Source organism: Zonotrichia albicollis, chromosome 23 (genome assembly GCF_047830755.1).
Source record: "Zonotrichia albicollis isolate bZonAlb1 chromosome 23, bZonAlb1.hap1, whole genome shotgun sequence".
In the NCBI taxonomy this organism is placed as follows: Eukaryota; Metazoa; Chordata; class Aves; order Passeriformes; family Passerellidae; genus Zonotrichia; species Zonotrichia albicollis.
This window is the reverse complement of record NC_133841.1, coordinates 4381831-4396919: the sequence shown is the minus strand read 5'-3', so window position 1 is coordinate 4396919 and position 15089 is coordinate 4381831. Positions and strand designations below refer to the sequence as shown.

The window sequence follows — 15089 nt, the reverse complement described above, 5'->3', positions numbered from 1 at the left end:
CCCAGCCTTCATCCAGCACTTGGGTCATGTGCCCTTGGTGAACTGTCTCCTTGGTGACATGGTTCTGCCTGGGATATCCTTTGTTTCTCATCACAGAACATGAAAGGATCCTGCAATGCAGGGCAGGAATGTTGGAAATGAGGAAATTAAATGGCAGCATAGATGGAAACAAAATGTGAATCGCTGCCCCTATAAGGGATATTTTCCTTTGAAGATGAGTCTGTTCAAAAATTACCACCCTTGTGCAGTGACTATGGGCCTGGGGCAATGCACGATCTGTATAAAAGGAGGCTCTTCTTCCCATTCTCACATCCACTCCTCTCACCTCCATCTCCTTGGAACAAGGTGAGTTTGAAGCCTATTCTCCATTTTCTCCTTCTTCTCTGGGATTTCTTGCACATACTTGTGACTTTGTCCCGTGTGAGCTCTTGCAGATGCTCTTTGCGAGAGGAGGAAAGAAGTGGGAGGTGTGTGACTGCTGGTTCTTGGCAGAAGTATTGCCCCAGTTTTGGGCTGGTTGGGGACATCCCTGGGCTTGAGGGGAAGAGCCCATGTGCCTCCTCAAACAGCCTTCAGCTCTCATTCCCAGCTCTTGCCTTGGCTCCCTCACGGTGAGGTAACAGTTGGACCCTCACCCACTCCTTGTGATTTACTTCTCTCTGCTCTCTCTCAGGTGCACCTGCAGCCCCCAGCCATGTCCTGCTACCCCCGGTGCCAGCCCTGCCAGCCCTGTGGGCCCACCCCGCTGGGCAGCAGCTGCAATGAGCCCTGTGTCAGGCAGTGCCAGGACTCCACCGTGTTCATCCAGCCCTCGCCCGTGGTGGTGACCCTGCCTGGGCCCATCCTCAGCTCCTTCCCCCAGAACACCGCCGTGGGATCCTCCAGCTCTGCTGCTGTTGGCAGCATCCTCAGCTCTCAGGGAGTGCCCATCAGCTCTGGGGGCTTTGGCCTCTCTGGCCTGGGCAGTGGCATCTGTGGCCTCCCCTGCTGAAGCTGCTGAGGAAGGAACCCAGGCAGTGCCAGGATGGAGCCGCCCTGGGCACGCAGCATCGCCTTGGTGCTTCCTGAGGGGCTGAGCAAGCCCTGCAGCCCTTGCAGAGGGACAGGGCCAGCCTGGGCTCTTGGCAAGCACAGCCCATTCCTGCCTCTGTCCCCTGCCACTCTCTCCTTTCCCTCCTGTGCCCCTGTTCCCTTGTGCTCCCCGGGGCTGTGAGTCCCACTCAGCCATCCTGGGGAGCTCCTGCTGGCCCTGCACCCCTTTGTGGGCACCTGCTTGGAAAACACAACAGTGTTGTTTGCCCCTGGTGCTCTCTGCATTGGCACCTCACCTTGGATTGACTCAATTTTCCTGTTTTGACTCATTAAAGTTCTTTTGCATCGCAGTCCATGTCTCCCTCTCATTTATTCCCCTGCAGATCCTCTCCCAACATGCCCAAAACGAGAGGTGTTGCTCAGGGCTGGATGTGGGAAGGGATTGTGGGAGATGGTTGTTCACAGGGTGTTAACACAGGCACAATTTAAATATTCTTAATGATGCAATGGGTAACTCCATTTTCTAATTTTCTCTACTGACATCTAATTGCTGCTTCCAGTAAATTGTACTTATCTAAGCCTGTGATCTTTGCTTTTTGTGCCTACAATTCTCCTCCACAGTCCTCCACAGAAGAAGGGGAAGGGATGAGAGCAGCACATGGTTTTATTTGAAGCATTAAATGGGGAATACCATTGTCAAACCATGACAAATATATTACTGTACTTTCCCAGCCTAATTCAGTAAAAAAGGAGCCCTAACCAGTGGAACAGGCAGCAGCTGCCTCCCCTAGTCAAGGACATCTGGGAATAACAAGCCTTAAAGATGTAATTGTCATGGTTTGGCCCAGGTGAGCAGGAGGGGACATGGGCAAGACCTCCGTGTTATCATTTCAGCTCATGTCCTTTCCATATTTATTCTCTCTTGCTTCCAGGAAGAAGGCTGTTCATTCCAGTGGGAAAAACCCTGGGGGAAGGTGAAACCATCTGAAATTGTTTCACTTTCCTGTAAATAATTTCTTTGCCTCACAGCTTTTAGCTACTATTGTAGCTATCACTGTTTGTTTTTTTGTCTCATTGCTGTTTCCAGTAAATTGTTCTTATCTCAATCTTTGATCTTTGACTTTTGTGTTTCCAGCTGGAGGGGAAGGGGAAGCCAGTGTTGGTGTGGATTTTTATTTTAGCAAGACTACTAAATTGGAGAATACCATCCCTAAACCACAAGAGTAATAAATAAAGATGTATGGTAGTGGAGCAGATTGCAGTTAGCATCTCTTACTCAGGGACATCAACAGAAAAAGAAGTTTTTAAGGATGTAGTGAATCAAGATGTTGATGTGTGCCTATGTATACATTGCTAACCTGGCAGAATACTCAAGGTCCATGTATCCTATAGCTGAATTATGTTCTTTGCAATACTGAAAGTCACAGCTACAGGTCAAAAAGACCCTTGTGAAGAGCCTTCCCCTGAGCACGTGTAGAATTGAGCTGGGGTTGTGTCACTTGTATGGAACTCCTAATAGAGAGCTGTACTTGGAAAGTTTCTAATTCTGAATTTCTGTGTACAAATAATGGCATGAAAATTCTGGTGGGTATGCTTGATTTGGGGAGTTCCACCAAGCATCCAGGCTTGTGCAACTCTGACATAAATAATGTCTTTGCTGAGTGTGTGATTATTGAGCTGTTGTGGAGTGGGTCACAAATCTGATTTTTTGGGCAACACAACCAAACCCAATCTGTGATTCCATGGGAACACAGGTCTGTGAGAAGGCAGCTCACTGCACTATGGCCCTCCTTTTGGGAATCCTGTGGTTAGGATGGGACCTCCTGGAGTCTGATGGGAAGCTGGTCCTTTGTCTTGTCAGTAACACATTCATTGCTGAGCACTTGTGTCAAACATTCAGCTTAAAGAGAACAGAGGTGCATGGTTGTCCCTGGAACATGCAGGATAATTTTATTATGTTCTATTCTATTCTATTCTATTCTATTCTATTCTATTCTATTCTACAAAGAAGAACGTTGGGGTGCCTGTGGGGTGATAGGCCTGCCACGAACCAGAACTGTGCTCTGGCATCCAAACCAGCTTGGGCAGCAGGACAAGGGAGGGGATTCTGCCATGCTCAGGTGAGACCCCAACTGCAGAGCTGCCTCCAACTCAGGGGTCCCAGCACAGGAAGGATGTGAAGCTGTTGGAGTGAGTCCAGAGGAATCTGAGATTATCAGAGGGATGGAGCAGCTCTGCTGTGAGGAAAGGCTGGGAGAATTGGGGCTGCTGGAGAGGAGAAGCTTTGGGGTGATGTATTTGTGGCCTTGCAGTACCTGAAGGGAATATACAGTCAAGATGGAGAGAGATTATTTACAAGAATATGTAGTGACAGGACAAGGGGAATGGCCTCACATTGACAGAAAGTAAATTTAGACTATATATCAAGAAGTAATCCTTTACTACAAGGGTGGGCAGGCCTTGGCGGAGGGTGCCCAGAGAAGCTGGGGCTGCCCCTGGATCCCTGGAGGTGTTCAAGGCCAGGCTGAGATGGGGCTTGGAGCACCCTGGGATTGAGGAAGGTGTCCCTGCCCATGACAGGGGATGGAACTGGATGAGCTTAAAGGTCCTTTCCAAGCCAACCCATTCTGGGATTTTGTCATTCTTTTCAGATCCATTGAGACAGGGAAACTCAGAACCCAGAGGATCCCTCAGTGTACACTGAGCATTCCCAATGCCAGCCTGTGTTCACAGCCAGCACAAAACCAGCCCCAACAACACCCCCCAGAAACAACCCTGGGGCAACATCTCTGCCTTGGGAGAGTGTCTGCCTTGGGCAAAGGATGACGCAGAGGCACAGGCTGGGATGCAGCAGAATTTAATGACTCAAAATAGGGAAAAGAGGGGGATCCAGAAGGAGACTCCCACGTGGAGCAGCTTCAGCAGGGGAGGCCACAGATGCCACTGCCCAGGCCAGAGAGGCCAAAGCCCCCAGAGCTGATGGGCACTCCCTGAGAGCTGAGGATGCTGCCAACAGCAGCAGAGCTGGAGGATCCCACGGCGGTGTTCTGGGGGAAGGAGCTGAGGATGGGCCCAGGCAGGGTCACCACCACGGGCGAGGGCTGGATGAACACGGTGGAGTCCTGGCACTGCCTGACACAGGGCTCATTGCAGCTGCTGCCCAGCGGGGTGGGCCCACAGGGCTGGCAGGGCTGGCACCGGGGGTAGCAGGACATGGCTGGGGGCTGCAGATGCACCTGGGAGAGAGGGCAAGAAAATGTCATGAGGGGTTTTTGAAGAGCATCCATCACCACACCATGCAGCTTACACTGTCAAGGCAAGATGGGAACAAGAGCTGGGGGTGTTGTACTGATGCCCACAGACTTCTCCTTTCGTTTAGCCAAAGAAGTTCCCTGCCAAGAGCAACCAAGCCCAGGGAAACCCCACCTATTCCATCACTCACTTCAGCCAAGTCCCAAACTCTCCCTGTGCTCACTCTCTGTTCCTGTCTCTCTCCCAGAGTAATCAGCCCTATGACCTGGCATAAAACAAAGGGGCAGATATGTGCAGAAAACAGAAGGAGAGAGAATAGAAGGAGTGAGAGGAGAAAAATCTTCAAACTCACCTTGTTCTCTATGAGATGGAGAGAAGAGGAGTGGATGAGAGAGTGAGGAGAAGGTGCTGCCTTTATACTGCTCCTGCCCTGCCCCAGGCCCTCAGTCACCGCACAAGGGCAGTAATTTTCTTTCAGACCCACTCCCAAGCAAAATATCCTCCCTGATGCCACAGGTTGTGCTTTTGTTTCCATCAACGCTGCCATTTAATTTCCTCATTTCTGATGTGACCAACAGGCCTCCAAGGATTATTTCAAGCACTGAGATGAAAGACCCAAGGGTTTTCTGGGCAGTGACACATCAGGATGTGCCAAAGATGAGTTGCATGTGCTGGAGGGGTCCGTGCAGACAGTTGACACCTATTTGGGAAATATGTTCTGGTTGTTTTCTACCCTCTTTGCAGGCGGCTGAACATCCCCTCCCACCAAGCCTGTCCTCTCCTTTTGTGGCAGTTTGTTTGGCAAGGTTGTCCCCTCTCATGGCTGCATTGTGGGGTTACCAGTGTGTGCCACCAGCAGTTGTGAGGGAAAATAACTTTGGTCTCCTGAACACCAGGATTCCTTGAGATGTCTCATGGAGTTGTGTCCCTTTTCACTCTCATAGGGGTGTGTGGAAGTTCAGAAAATACCATGTTCTTCCCATTTTCCCCACATCACCATACACTTTGGCCCCATGCTAGCCAAGGATGCTTTTCCAGAACAAGCTAATTGTCCTGAGAGCCCCCGGAGCTGTGGGAGTGATGGTAACAAGTTCATGCTGAGGGCAATTTCTGTTTGAGCTGCCTGGAGCTCTGTACAAGGAGCAGCTCAGTGACTGGAGATGGTTTTGCTGAGGTGTGGATGGAGCTGCCCTTGCTGGAGGGGAATTCAGCACTGTTGGCTCATGGGCTGCACACATCACACCAAAAGGCTGACACACAGCCAACCCAAAATTAAACTGTGACTCCCCACAGGTAGAGAGAGTCTGTCCCTGGAAATTTGCCTACTGAAGGCATTCCCTTGCCCTCCTGGGACGCTGCCCAGCTGCCTCCATGTCTGCAGGACAGGGAAGCGCAGCCCTGCTTGATGTGGTTTGAGAGCTGGGCCCTTCTGAACTTGTCCCCTCCCTAAGCATCCCCAGGCATGTGGTACCACAAGGTCCTTCCAGCTCTCACTCACTCAGGAGCTGGGTGTGTTTCAGCTTCTCCAGGGGTGCTGATTTGTGCTCCAGGCTGAGGCAGCCTTTGGGTCAGGGGAAAGGAAGCATGAAAAAGCACTAATGGCAGGAGAAGTCATGTCATGTGAAGCCCAGGGATGTGTCCCAAATAGTGGGAAGGTGTTTTCTACAAACCTTTAACTATGTAAAGCATTCAGGAGAGCCCCACACCACAGCCTGAGGGAAGCCTCAGGCCATGTAGATGAGGCCTATGCATCCCTTCTACCCTCTGATGGTTTGGGTTGGCTTTTCTCAGGCAATCCTTGACTTGGAGCTCACCCACTGCAACTACAAACAGCATTTCACTGTCCCAAGCCAACATCTGCATGCCCAGGAGTCCTCCTGTACCTCTGCACTCACTGGCATGACTCTTCATGGAGTATCTTCTCATTGTGGCACATGAAAGGATCATGCAAGGCAGAGCAGGAATGTCAGCAATGAGGAAATGAAATGGCAGCATTGACAGAAACAAAAGCATCACCTGTGGCGTTAGGGAGGATATTTTGCTTTGGTGATGAGTGTGTAGGAAAATTACTGCCCTAGTGCAGTGCCTGTGGGCCTGGGGCGGTGCAGGAGCAGTATAAAAGCAGCACCTTCTCCTCACTCTCACATCCACTCCGCTTGTCTCCATCTCATTGAGAACAAGGTAAGGTTGAAGACTTTTCTCCTCTCACTCCTTCTATTCTCCCTCCTGTTTTCTGGAGGGAGATTTGTTCTATGCCAGGTCATAGGGCTGCTTATGGTGGGAGAGGGACAGCAACAGAAAGTGTGCACAGGGAGAGTTTGGGACTTGGCTGAAGTGGGTGATGGAATAGGTGGGGTTTCCCTGGGCTTGGTTGCTCTTGGCAGGGAACTTCTTTGACTAAATGGAAGAAGAAACCTGTGGGCATCAGTACAACACCCCCAGCTCTTGTTCCCATCTTGCCTTGACAGTGTAAGCTGCATGGTGTGGTGATGGATGCTCTTCAAAAACGCCTCATGACATTTTCTTGCCCTCTCTCCCAGGTGCACCTGCAGCCCCAAGCCATGTCCTGCTACCCCCGGTGCCAGCCCTGCCAGCCCTGTGGGCCTACCCCGCTGGGCAGCAGCTGCAATGAGCCCTGTGTCAGGCAGTGCCAGGACTCCACCGTGTTCATCCAGCCCTCGCCCGTGGTGGTGACCCTGCCTGGGCCCATCCTCAGCTCCTTCCCCCAGAACACCGCCGTGGGATCCTCCAGCTCTGCTGCTGTTGGCAGCATCCTCAGCTCTCAGGGAGTGCCCATCAGCTCTGGGGGCTTTGGCCTCTCTGGCCTGGGCAGTGGCATCTGTGGCCTCCCCTGCTGAAGCTGCTCCATGTGGGAGTCTCTTTCTGGATCCCCCTCTTTTCCCTATTTTAGTCATTAAATTCTGCTGCATCCCAGCCTGTGCCTCTGTGTCATCCTTTGCCCTGCAGACACTCTCCCAAGGCAGAGATGTTGCCCCAGGGGTGTTTATTGGGGGGTGTTGTTTGGGCTGGTTTTGCATTGGCTGTGAACACAGGCTGGCATTGGGAGTGCTCAGTGTGCACTGAAGGACCCTCTGGGTTCTGAGTTTCTCTGTCTCAATGGATCTGAAAAGAATGATAAAACCCTAGAATAGGTTGGGTTGGAAAGCTCATCCAGTTCCTTCCCCTTGTCCTCCCCTGTCAAGCTCATTCAGTTCCATCCCCTTATCCAGTTCCATCCTGTCATGGGCAGGGACAACTTCCTCTATCCCAGGTTACTCCAAGCCCCATCTCAGCCTGGCCTTGAACACCTCCAAGGATCCAAGGGCAGCCCCAGCTTCTCTGGGCACCCTGTGCCAGGGCTTCACCACCCTTTTAATAAAGGATTGCTATTGATACACAGTCTAAATTTACCCTCTGTCAGTGTGAAGCCATTCCCCTTGTCCTGTCACTACATAGTCTTGTAAATAGTCTCTCTCCATCTTGACTGTAGATTCCCTTCAGGTACTGCAAGGCCGCAATTACATCCCCCCAAAGCTTTTCCTGAGTGCTCAGTGTGCACTGAGTGACCCTCTGAGTTCTGAGTTTCTCTGCCTCTTTGCATCAGAATGGAATTTCTGTAACGACTTCAGTGGCTAACTTGTACTTCACACACTTTCTCATTGTCTCTCAGTCAGATCAGCACTGCATTGGATGTACCAAGCAGTGGATGTGTTGCTGCAAGGACACAGCTTCAGCTTCCCATGAGGTGCCAGGCAAGCCCTTCCTATCAGTACTCTGCAACTGTACCAGTTACTCAAAGTTCCACTAAAACTCACCCTGAGCACTTCCCATCATGGGACATCCCATTTTCCATTTCCCACCATATCATTAACTTCTTCCTTATGTCCCATCTACATCTACCCTATTTCAGTTTAAAAGTGTTGCTCCTTGTCCAGTCACTCCAGGCCTTGATATAATGTCCCTCTCCAGCTTCCTTATCCATCCCTTTTACATATTGAAATGCTGCATTAAGGTCTCCTCAGAGCCTGTCTGAAAAAATTCAAGTCCCTCAGCCTTTCTCCATGGTAGGGACAATGCATCTGTGTGATCATTTCTGCAGCCCTTGTCTGGAGCTGCTCTAACAGGTCCATGCCTACTTTGAATTGAGGATTCCAGACTGGGTTCAGGGTTCCAGGTGGGATCTAACAAGAGCTGACCTGCTGCCTGTATTTCTGTTTGTGCAGACTAAGACATGATTGAATTTCTGGATGTCAAGAACACATTGCTGGCTCATGTCCAATTTTTCTACCTCTATGATTTGTGGTTCCTTCTGGTCTAAACTACTTCTCTTCCAGTGCTGGCCTTGGTGAAGTTCCTGAGTTTCACATGGTGCCATTCTCAAATCTGCCAAGATCCCTCTGAATTGAAACACTTTCCTTAAGCCTCATCTTGGTGTCATTCACTTGTTGAGTGTCCACTCAGTCCCACTATCTATGTTATTGATGATCATATTAACAAATATTCGTCCCTGTATTGATCCTTGCTGTACACAACTCATCACTGGTTTCCACTTGGACATTGAGCCCGTGAGTATAAATCCTTGGATGCTACCAAAATTCTCTTGAAAATCTCTCTAACTTGCAGGTGAGGAAGGAAGCCATGACTCCCCAACTGATCCCCTGACCATCAGATCCAGCTTTGCCCACACCTCCCTCCTGGCCTTGGTGCTCATTCTGCAGAAGGACAAATGACCTTAACTGACCAAAGGGCTTTTCCAGATCATGTAGAATCATGGAATCACTTAAGTATTTATTTAGACAACACCTTTAAGATTAAGAGGTCCAACCATTAACCCAGCTCTTCCAAGCTCAACACTAAACCATGTCCCAAAGTGTCACAACTAAATATCTTTTAAATCCCTCCAAGGATGGTGATTCCACCACAGCACTGGGCACATATAGTATCATGCTTAGCAATAAATCTGTGGACAGTGTTCCCAGTTTGGCCATTCTTCAGATACTTGGCGTTGGTCTGCTGCTGCCACAAGGTTCATTGACTTGGAACCACTTGGTTTTCTCTTTTTTCTTCCATTCCTTCATAGAATGTCGTGATCTTGACACCAGGATGTGTCACTCTCTTGCTATTCCAATTTTCTTCCTTTCCATTGGGTCAGCAGATCATAAGAACCACTCAGTGCTTAGTGCTGCTCATAACACCACACAGACCCACAGGCAGTGCTTGTCCTCTTTGCCCTGCTCCTTCCTAATCTGTCCAGGGCTTCATTGGAAAGTTTTTGAAGAGGTGGTGGCAAGAAAAGACAATGGGAAGGAAGAGAGGCAGCAGGTGTGGGCTGAGTGACCCAAAGGGCTGTCCAGAAGCAGCTGAGGGAGAGCTGGACTGCTGCAGGACACAGAAAGTTAACCTTGGAGTAGACAGGGCCAGTGAAGACGATTGGTTCATTCTACCAGTTCCAAGCATAGCAAGAATGATAAAAAGCAGCAATACCATGATAAAGCAGATTTAACTCTCCCATCTTAAAAAGCATCCAAACAACTTCTCCTAAATTTGTCTCACAGAACCATCCCTGAGCAACACCTCCCTCCCTGGGAATCTGGGGCGACCAAAAACAGGGAAAAGATGACACAGAGGCACAGACTGGGATGCAACAGAAATTTAATGAGTCAAAAGATGAGAACAAGGTCACTCTGAGTGGAGGCCTCAGTGCAGAGAGCAGCAGGGGCAGCTCAGAATCTCCATCACATGGCTGTGGCAGAGATCCCAGCAGGTTCCACCTGCCTGATCCAGAGAGGAAGCAGGGCCAGCAGGTCAGGATGGCTGAGTGGGACTCACAGCCCCGAGGAGCACAAGAAGTCACTCAGAGTGGTAGACAGAGCACTGATGCTCTATCCCTGGGCTGGTTCCATCCTGGAAGTCCCTGGGTTCCTTCCCCAGGGAAGGAAGCTTCCAGGTTCCAGCAGCTTCAGCAGGGGAGACTCCTGGTGCCACAGATGCCACTGCCCAGGCCAGAGAGGCCAAAGCCCCCAGAGCTGATGGGCACTCCCTGAGAGCTGAGGATGCTGCCAACAGCAGCAGAGCTGGAGGATCCCACGGCGGTGTTCTGGGGGAAGGAGCTGAGGATGGGCCCAGGCAGGGTCACCACCACGGGCGAGGGCTGGATGAACACGGTGGAGTCCTGGCACTGCCTGACACAGGGCTCATTGCAGCTGCTGCCCAGTGGGGTGGGCCCACAGGGCTGGCAGGGCTGGCACCGGGGGTAGCAGGACATGGCTGGGGGCTGCAGGTGCACCTGGGAGAGAGGGAACAGAGGAGCAGAACGTGAGGGGAGTTTGAAGAGCAGCCTCTCCACACCAGGAGGGAGATCCTTTCTCTCAGCCCCTATGAGCACCACCAAGAAGGCCAAAGCCAGGGATGACCCCTCTCCCAACCTACAGCTCAGGAGACACCTCAGTCTATATCCAGGATTGCTCCACAACATATCTCCCCTCTGCCACACAACCTCAAGACACAGCAGGGAACAAGGGCAAACATACCTGATAAGAAATCCCAGAGAATTACAAGGTGGAAGAGAAAAGGAAGGAGTAAAAGCACAAGGAGAACCCAAAGGAAGACAAGAAAGGGCTCAAAACTCACCTTGTACCCAACAAGATGGAGCTGAAGGAGTGGATGGGAGAGTGAGGAGAAGGTGCTGCTTTTATACTGCTCCTGCACCGCCCCAGGCCCACAGGCACTGCACAGGGGCATTAATTTTCCTACACACTCATCTCCAAAGCACACTGTCCTCCCAAATGCCCCAGGCTGTGCTTTGGTTTCTGTCAACGCTGCCATTTCATTTCCCCATTGCTGACATGACCATTAGGCCACAGACCATCTTTTGAAGTGTTGAGATGAGAAGCCTGAGGCTTTCCCCAGCACCATCACGTCAGTACAGGCAGAAGATGGGCCCCCATGTGCTCCAGAGGGCTGTGGGCAAATGTGTGGGGTGTTTCTACAAACCCCTGTGAGGAAACATGGTCGTATCTTCCCACAAAAGCAATGCCCTCATGAGTACCTGAAATCTTCCCTCAGTGTGTTTGTGCTGCCTCCCTCTCCCTCCCTGCTGCCTCCCTGCTCAGGCCTCATTGGGCATTGCCTCTCTAGGCAGGGTTGGTGCATTGCTGGTTTCCAATGGCTTTGCCCAAGGAAATCTTCTCCTTCAGGAAAGACATCTCCTGGTTTATTTGGCAGAGTTGTCTCCTCTCACTGCCATCTCTGGGGGAGCCCAGCCTGTGCTCTCAGCAGGCTTGTGGAAGGAGGTTGTTGCCCACTCTAATCCTGTGATTCCTGAAGTATCCCATTAGGGTTGGGCCTCACTGTCCTCTGTGTCAGAGGGGTCTGATGACAATTTTCTGTACATTTTCTACCATAATCTGCAGGATACACTAGCACAGGCCACTTTTTCAGTACACATTGTCAATCCTGCAAAAATCCCTGACCTGTGAGGGAGCTGCCAAGCATCCCTTTTCCTTGGGCCAGGATGGAGCTGCCCTTGCTGGAGGGGAACTCAGCCCTGCCTTGGACAGCCCTGCAGACATCACACCCTTCTGCCTTGGCCTTGCACCAAAAGGCTGACACAGCCAACCCACAATTAGAGCATGACTTGTCACTGGTAGGGAGAGTCTCTCCCTGGAAATTTGCCTACTGAAGGCATTCCCTTGCCCTCTGGGGCACACCCCAGCTGCCTCCATGTCTGCGGGGCAGGGAAGTGCATCAGTCCTTGGTGTATTTTGAGAGCTGGTTTTGTAGCCAGGGCTCTTCTGAATGCATCCCCTCCCTGAGCATCCCCAGGGATGTGGCACTGCAGGATCCTGCCAGGCCTCAGGGTCCTGCCAGGCCTCAATCCTTTGGGTAACTCCACTTCTTTTCCAGGAAGACCATCTTCAAGTACTGGTCTATCCCCACACCCTAGCAGGCAACTCCAAAGGCCATTGCTCTCAGCCTGACCTGCTTGGCAGCACAGGAGTGTTCTCAGCACTGAGTTTTGAAAAATTGGGGAGGATTTTGTGTGCTCCCCAGGTCAGGGTGCAGCCAAAATGCATCATGGGGTGAGGAGAAGGGGAGAGTGATGTTCCAGCAGCCAACATATCTCTAAGATGCTGAGAGCAGAGGAACCTGAGCCCACAGGATTTGTTGGATGATCAAAGGGTTTTTGATAGGACAGTTCTCTCCTTCCACAAGCCTGTGGAGAGCACAGGCCTGGGCTGCCCCGGAGATGGTAGTGAGAGGAGACAAACTCTGTCAAATAAACCAGGAGATGTCTTCCCTGAAGGAGAAGCTTTCCTTGGCAAGCCATTTGAAACCAGCAATGCACCAAAGCTCAAAGCTGCCCAGAGAGACAATGCCCAGTGAGCTGTGGCCTGAGCAGGGAGGCAGCAGGGAGGGAGAGGGAGGCAGCACACCCACACTGAGGGAAGTCTTCAGGTACTCATGAGAGGATGGCATTGGTGGGAAGACATGACCATGTTTCCTCACAGGGGTTTGTAAAAACACTCCCCACTTTTTTGCCCACAGCTGCAGCCCTCTGGAGCACATGGGGGCCCATCTTCTGCCTGTACTGACGTGATGGTGCTGGGGAAAGCCTCAGGCTTCTCATCTCAACACTTCAAAAGATGGTCTGTGGCCTAATGGTCATGTCAGCAATGGGGAAATGAAATGGCAGCGTTGACAGAAACCAAAGCACAGCCTGGGGCATTTGGGAGGACAGTGTGCTTTGGAGATGAGTGTGTAGGAAAATTAATGCCCCTGTGCAGTGCCTGTGGGCCTGGGGCGGTGCAGGAGCAGTATAAAAGCAGCACCTTCTCCTCACTCTCCCATCCACTCCTTCAGCTCCATCTTGTTGGGTACAAGGTGAGTTTTGAGCCCTTTCTTGTCTTCCTTTGGGTTCTCCTTGTGCTCTTTCTCTTTCCCTTTCTCTTCCACCTTGTAATTCTTGGTATTTTTCATCAGATATCTCTGTCCTTGTTCCCTGTTGTGTCTTGAGGCTGCTTACCATGGGAGAGGGCAGATGTGTCGTGGAGAAAGGCTGGATATAGACTGAGGTGTCTCCTGAGCTGTAGGTTGGGAGAGGGGTCATCCCTGGCTTTGGCCTTCTTGGTGGTGCTCATAGGGGCTGAGAGAAAGGATCTCCCTCCTGGTGTGGTGAGGCTGCTCTTCAAACTCCCCTCACGTTCTGCTCCTCTGTTCCCTCTCTCCCAGGTGCACCTGCAGCCCCAAGCCATGTCCTGCTACACTCGATGCCAGCCCTGCCAGCCCTGTGGGCCCACCCCGCTGGGCAGCAGCTGCAATGAGCCCTGTGTCAGGCAGTGCCAGGACTCCACCGTGTTCATCCAGCCCTCGCCCGTGGTGGTGACCCTGCCTGGGCCCATCCTCAGCTCCTTCCCCCAGAACACCGCCGTGGGATCCTCCAGCTCTGCTGCTGTTGGCAGCATCCTCAGCTCTCAGGGAGTGCCCATCAGCTCTGGGGGCTTTGGCCTCTCTGGCCTGGGCAGTGGCATCTGTGGCACGAGGAGCCTCCCCTGCTGAAGCTGCTCCCTGCACTGTGGCCTCCATATGGATCCCCCTCTTTTCCCTATTTTGAGTCATTAAATTCTGCTGCATCCCAGCCTGTGCCTCTGTGTCATCCTTTGCCCAAGGCAGAGATGTTGCCCCAGGGGTTTTTCTGGGGGGTGTTTTTGAGGCTGGTTTTGGACTGGCTGTCAGCACAGGCTGGCACTGGGAGTGCTCAGTGTGCACTGAGGGACCCTCTGGGTTCTGATTTTCTCTGCCTCTTTGGATGAAAATAGAATTTCCCACCATTTTCCTCCACTTTGTTTGCACTTCTTTTCCTTTCTCAGCTCATCACTGTGATACAAGTACTCAGCAGTGAATTTGTTACTGTCCAGACAGAGGTACTGGATTCCCATGAGACTCCAGCAGATCCCTTGGATCTGAAAGGTTTCTCAAAGAGAGGAACAGAGGGCATTTGGCTGCCTTCTCACAGACTCCTGTTATCATGGGAGCACAGAATGGATCTGGGTGGAAGAGATCATTGTGATTTAAATAGTCCAACTCTTTTGCCATGACACAAACATCCTTCACTGCATCACATAAGGTTGGAGCAAACCTGTCCTTGAACCCTTCCCAAGTTGGGACACCCCATCATTCTTTAGGCAACATTTCCCAGTCTCTTATCCCAGTCATCACAGTAAAATTTTTCCTCATGTCTCTTCTGTATTTATCTTATTTCAGTTTCAAACTCTTCTCTTTGTCCAATTATTGCATGTTTTGAGAAAATACCTCTCTCCAACTTCTTCATTCATCCCCTTTACATATCAAAAGGTGTCCCCAGAGCCTGCTCTTCTCCTGCTTGAAAAAATCAAATCCCTCAGCCTTTCTCCATGGTAGGGACAATGCATCCATGTGATCATTTCTGCAGCCCTTGTCTGGAGCTGCTCTAACAGATCCATGTCTACTTTGGATTAAGGACTCCTAACTGGATTCAGGGTTCCAGGTTGGGTTTAAGAAGAGCAGATAATGTGGAGAATCTCCTCCTTCACCTGCTGGCCATGTTTCTGTTTGTGCAGCCCTGAACCTGATGGAATTTCTGAGCTGCAAACACACATTGCTGACTCATGTCCACTTTTCAATCTCCAGTGTCCCCATGTCCTTTATTAAAGGTCTGCTCTCAGTCCTTTCTTCTCCCAGACTGTTCTGATATTGTGGATTTCCAGAATGCAACTTTCTGGGGAGAGTTTATGGGGACAGAGAGGCAGGGAGGGGCATCAGGTGTG

The 15089-nt window shown here is 51.1% G+C and overlaps 3 protein-coding genes and 1 pseudogene across 3 annotated transcripts; 2 read left to right on the top strand and 2 right to left on the bottom strand.

Annotated features, from left to right (window-relative positions):
* The first annotated feature begins 694 nt into the window (after window positions 1–694).
* On the top strand, window positions 695–991 carry LOC113460441 (feather keratin 1-like). The gene has a single exon (XM_026798550.2). The coding sequence runs from the start codon at window positions 695–697 to the stop codon at window positions 989–991; it is 297 nt and encodes a 98-aa protein (XP_026654351.2).
* A 2959-nt stretch (window positions 992–3950) lies between these two features.
* On the bottom strand, window positions 3951–4247 carry LOC141731460 (feather keratin 1-like). Its single transcript, XM_074557360.1, has one exon. It carries the CDS (start codon window positions 4245–4247, stop codon window positions 3951–3953), a length of 297 nt encoding a protein of 98 aa, XP_074413461.1.
* A 2086-nt stretch (window positions 4248–6333) lies between these two features.
* Window positions 6334–13842, top strand: LOC141731532 (feather keratin 1-like; annotated as a pseudogene).
* On the bottom strand, window positions 10244–10549 carry LOC141731578 (feather keratin 1-like). Its single transcript, XM_074557912.1, has one exon. The coding sequence runs from the start codon at window positions 10547–10549 to the stop codon at window positions 10244–10246; it is 306 nt and encodes a 101-aa protein (XP_074414013.1).
* Window positions 13843–15089: the final 1247 nt, after the last annotated feature.

What these genes read in the sequence shown, in the direction of transcription:
- LOC113460441 (XM_026798550.2), top strand. Translation starts at nt 695, where the DNA reads ATGTCCTGCTACCCCCGGTGCCAGCCCTGCCAGCCCTGTGGGCCCACC.
- LOC141731460 (XM_074557360.1), bottom strand. Translation starts at nt 4,247, where the DNA reads ATGTCCTGCTACCCCCGGTGCCAGCCCTGCCAGCCCTGTGGGCCCACC.
- LOC141731578 (XM_074557912.1), bottom strand. Translation starts at nt 10,549, where the DNA reads ATGTCCTGCTACCCCCGGTGCCAGCCCTGCCAGCCCTGTGGGCCCACC.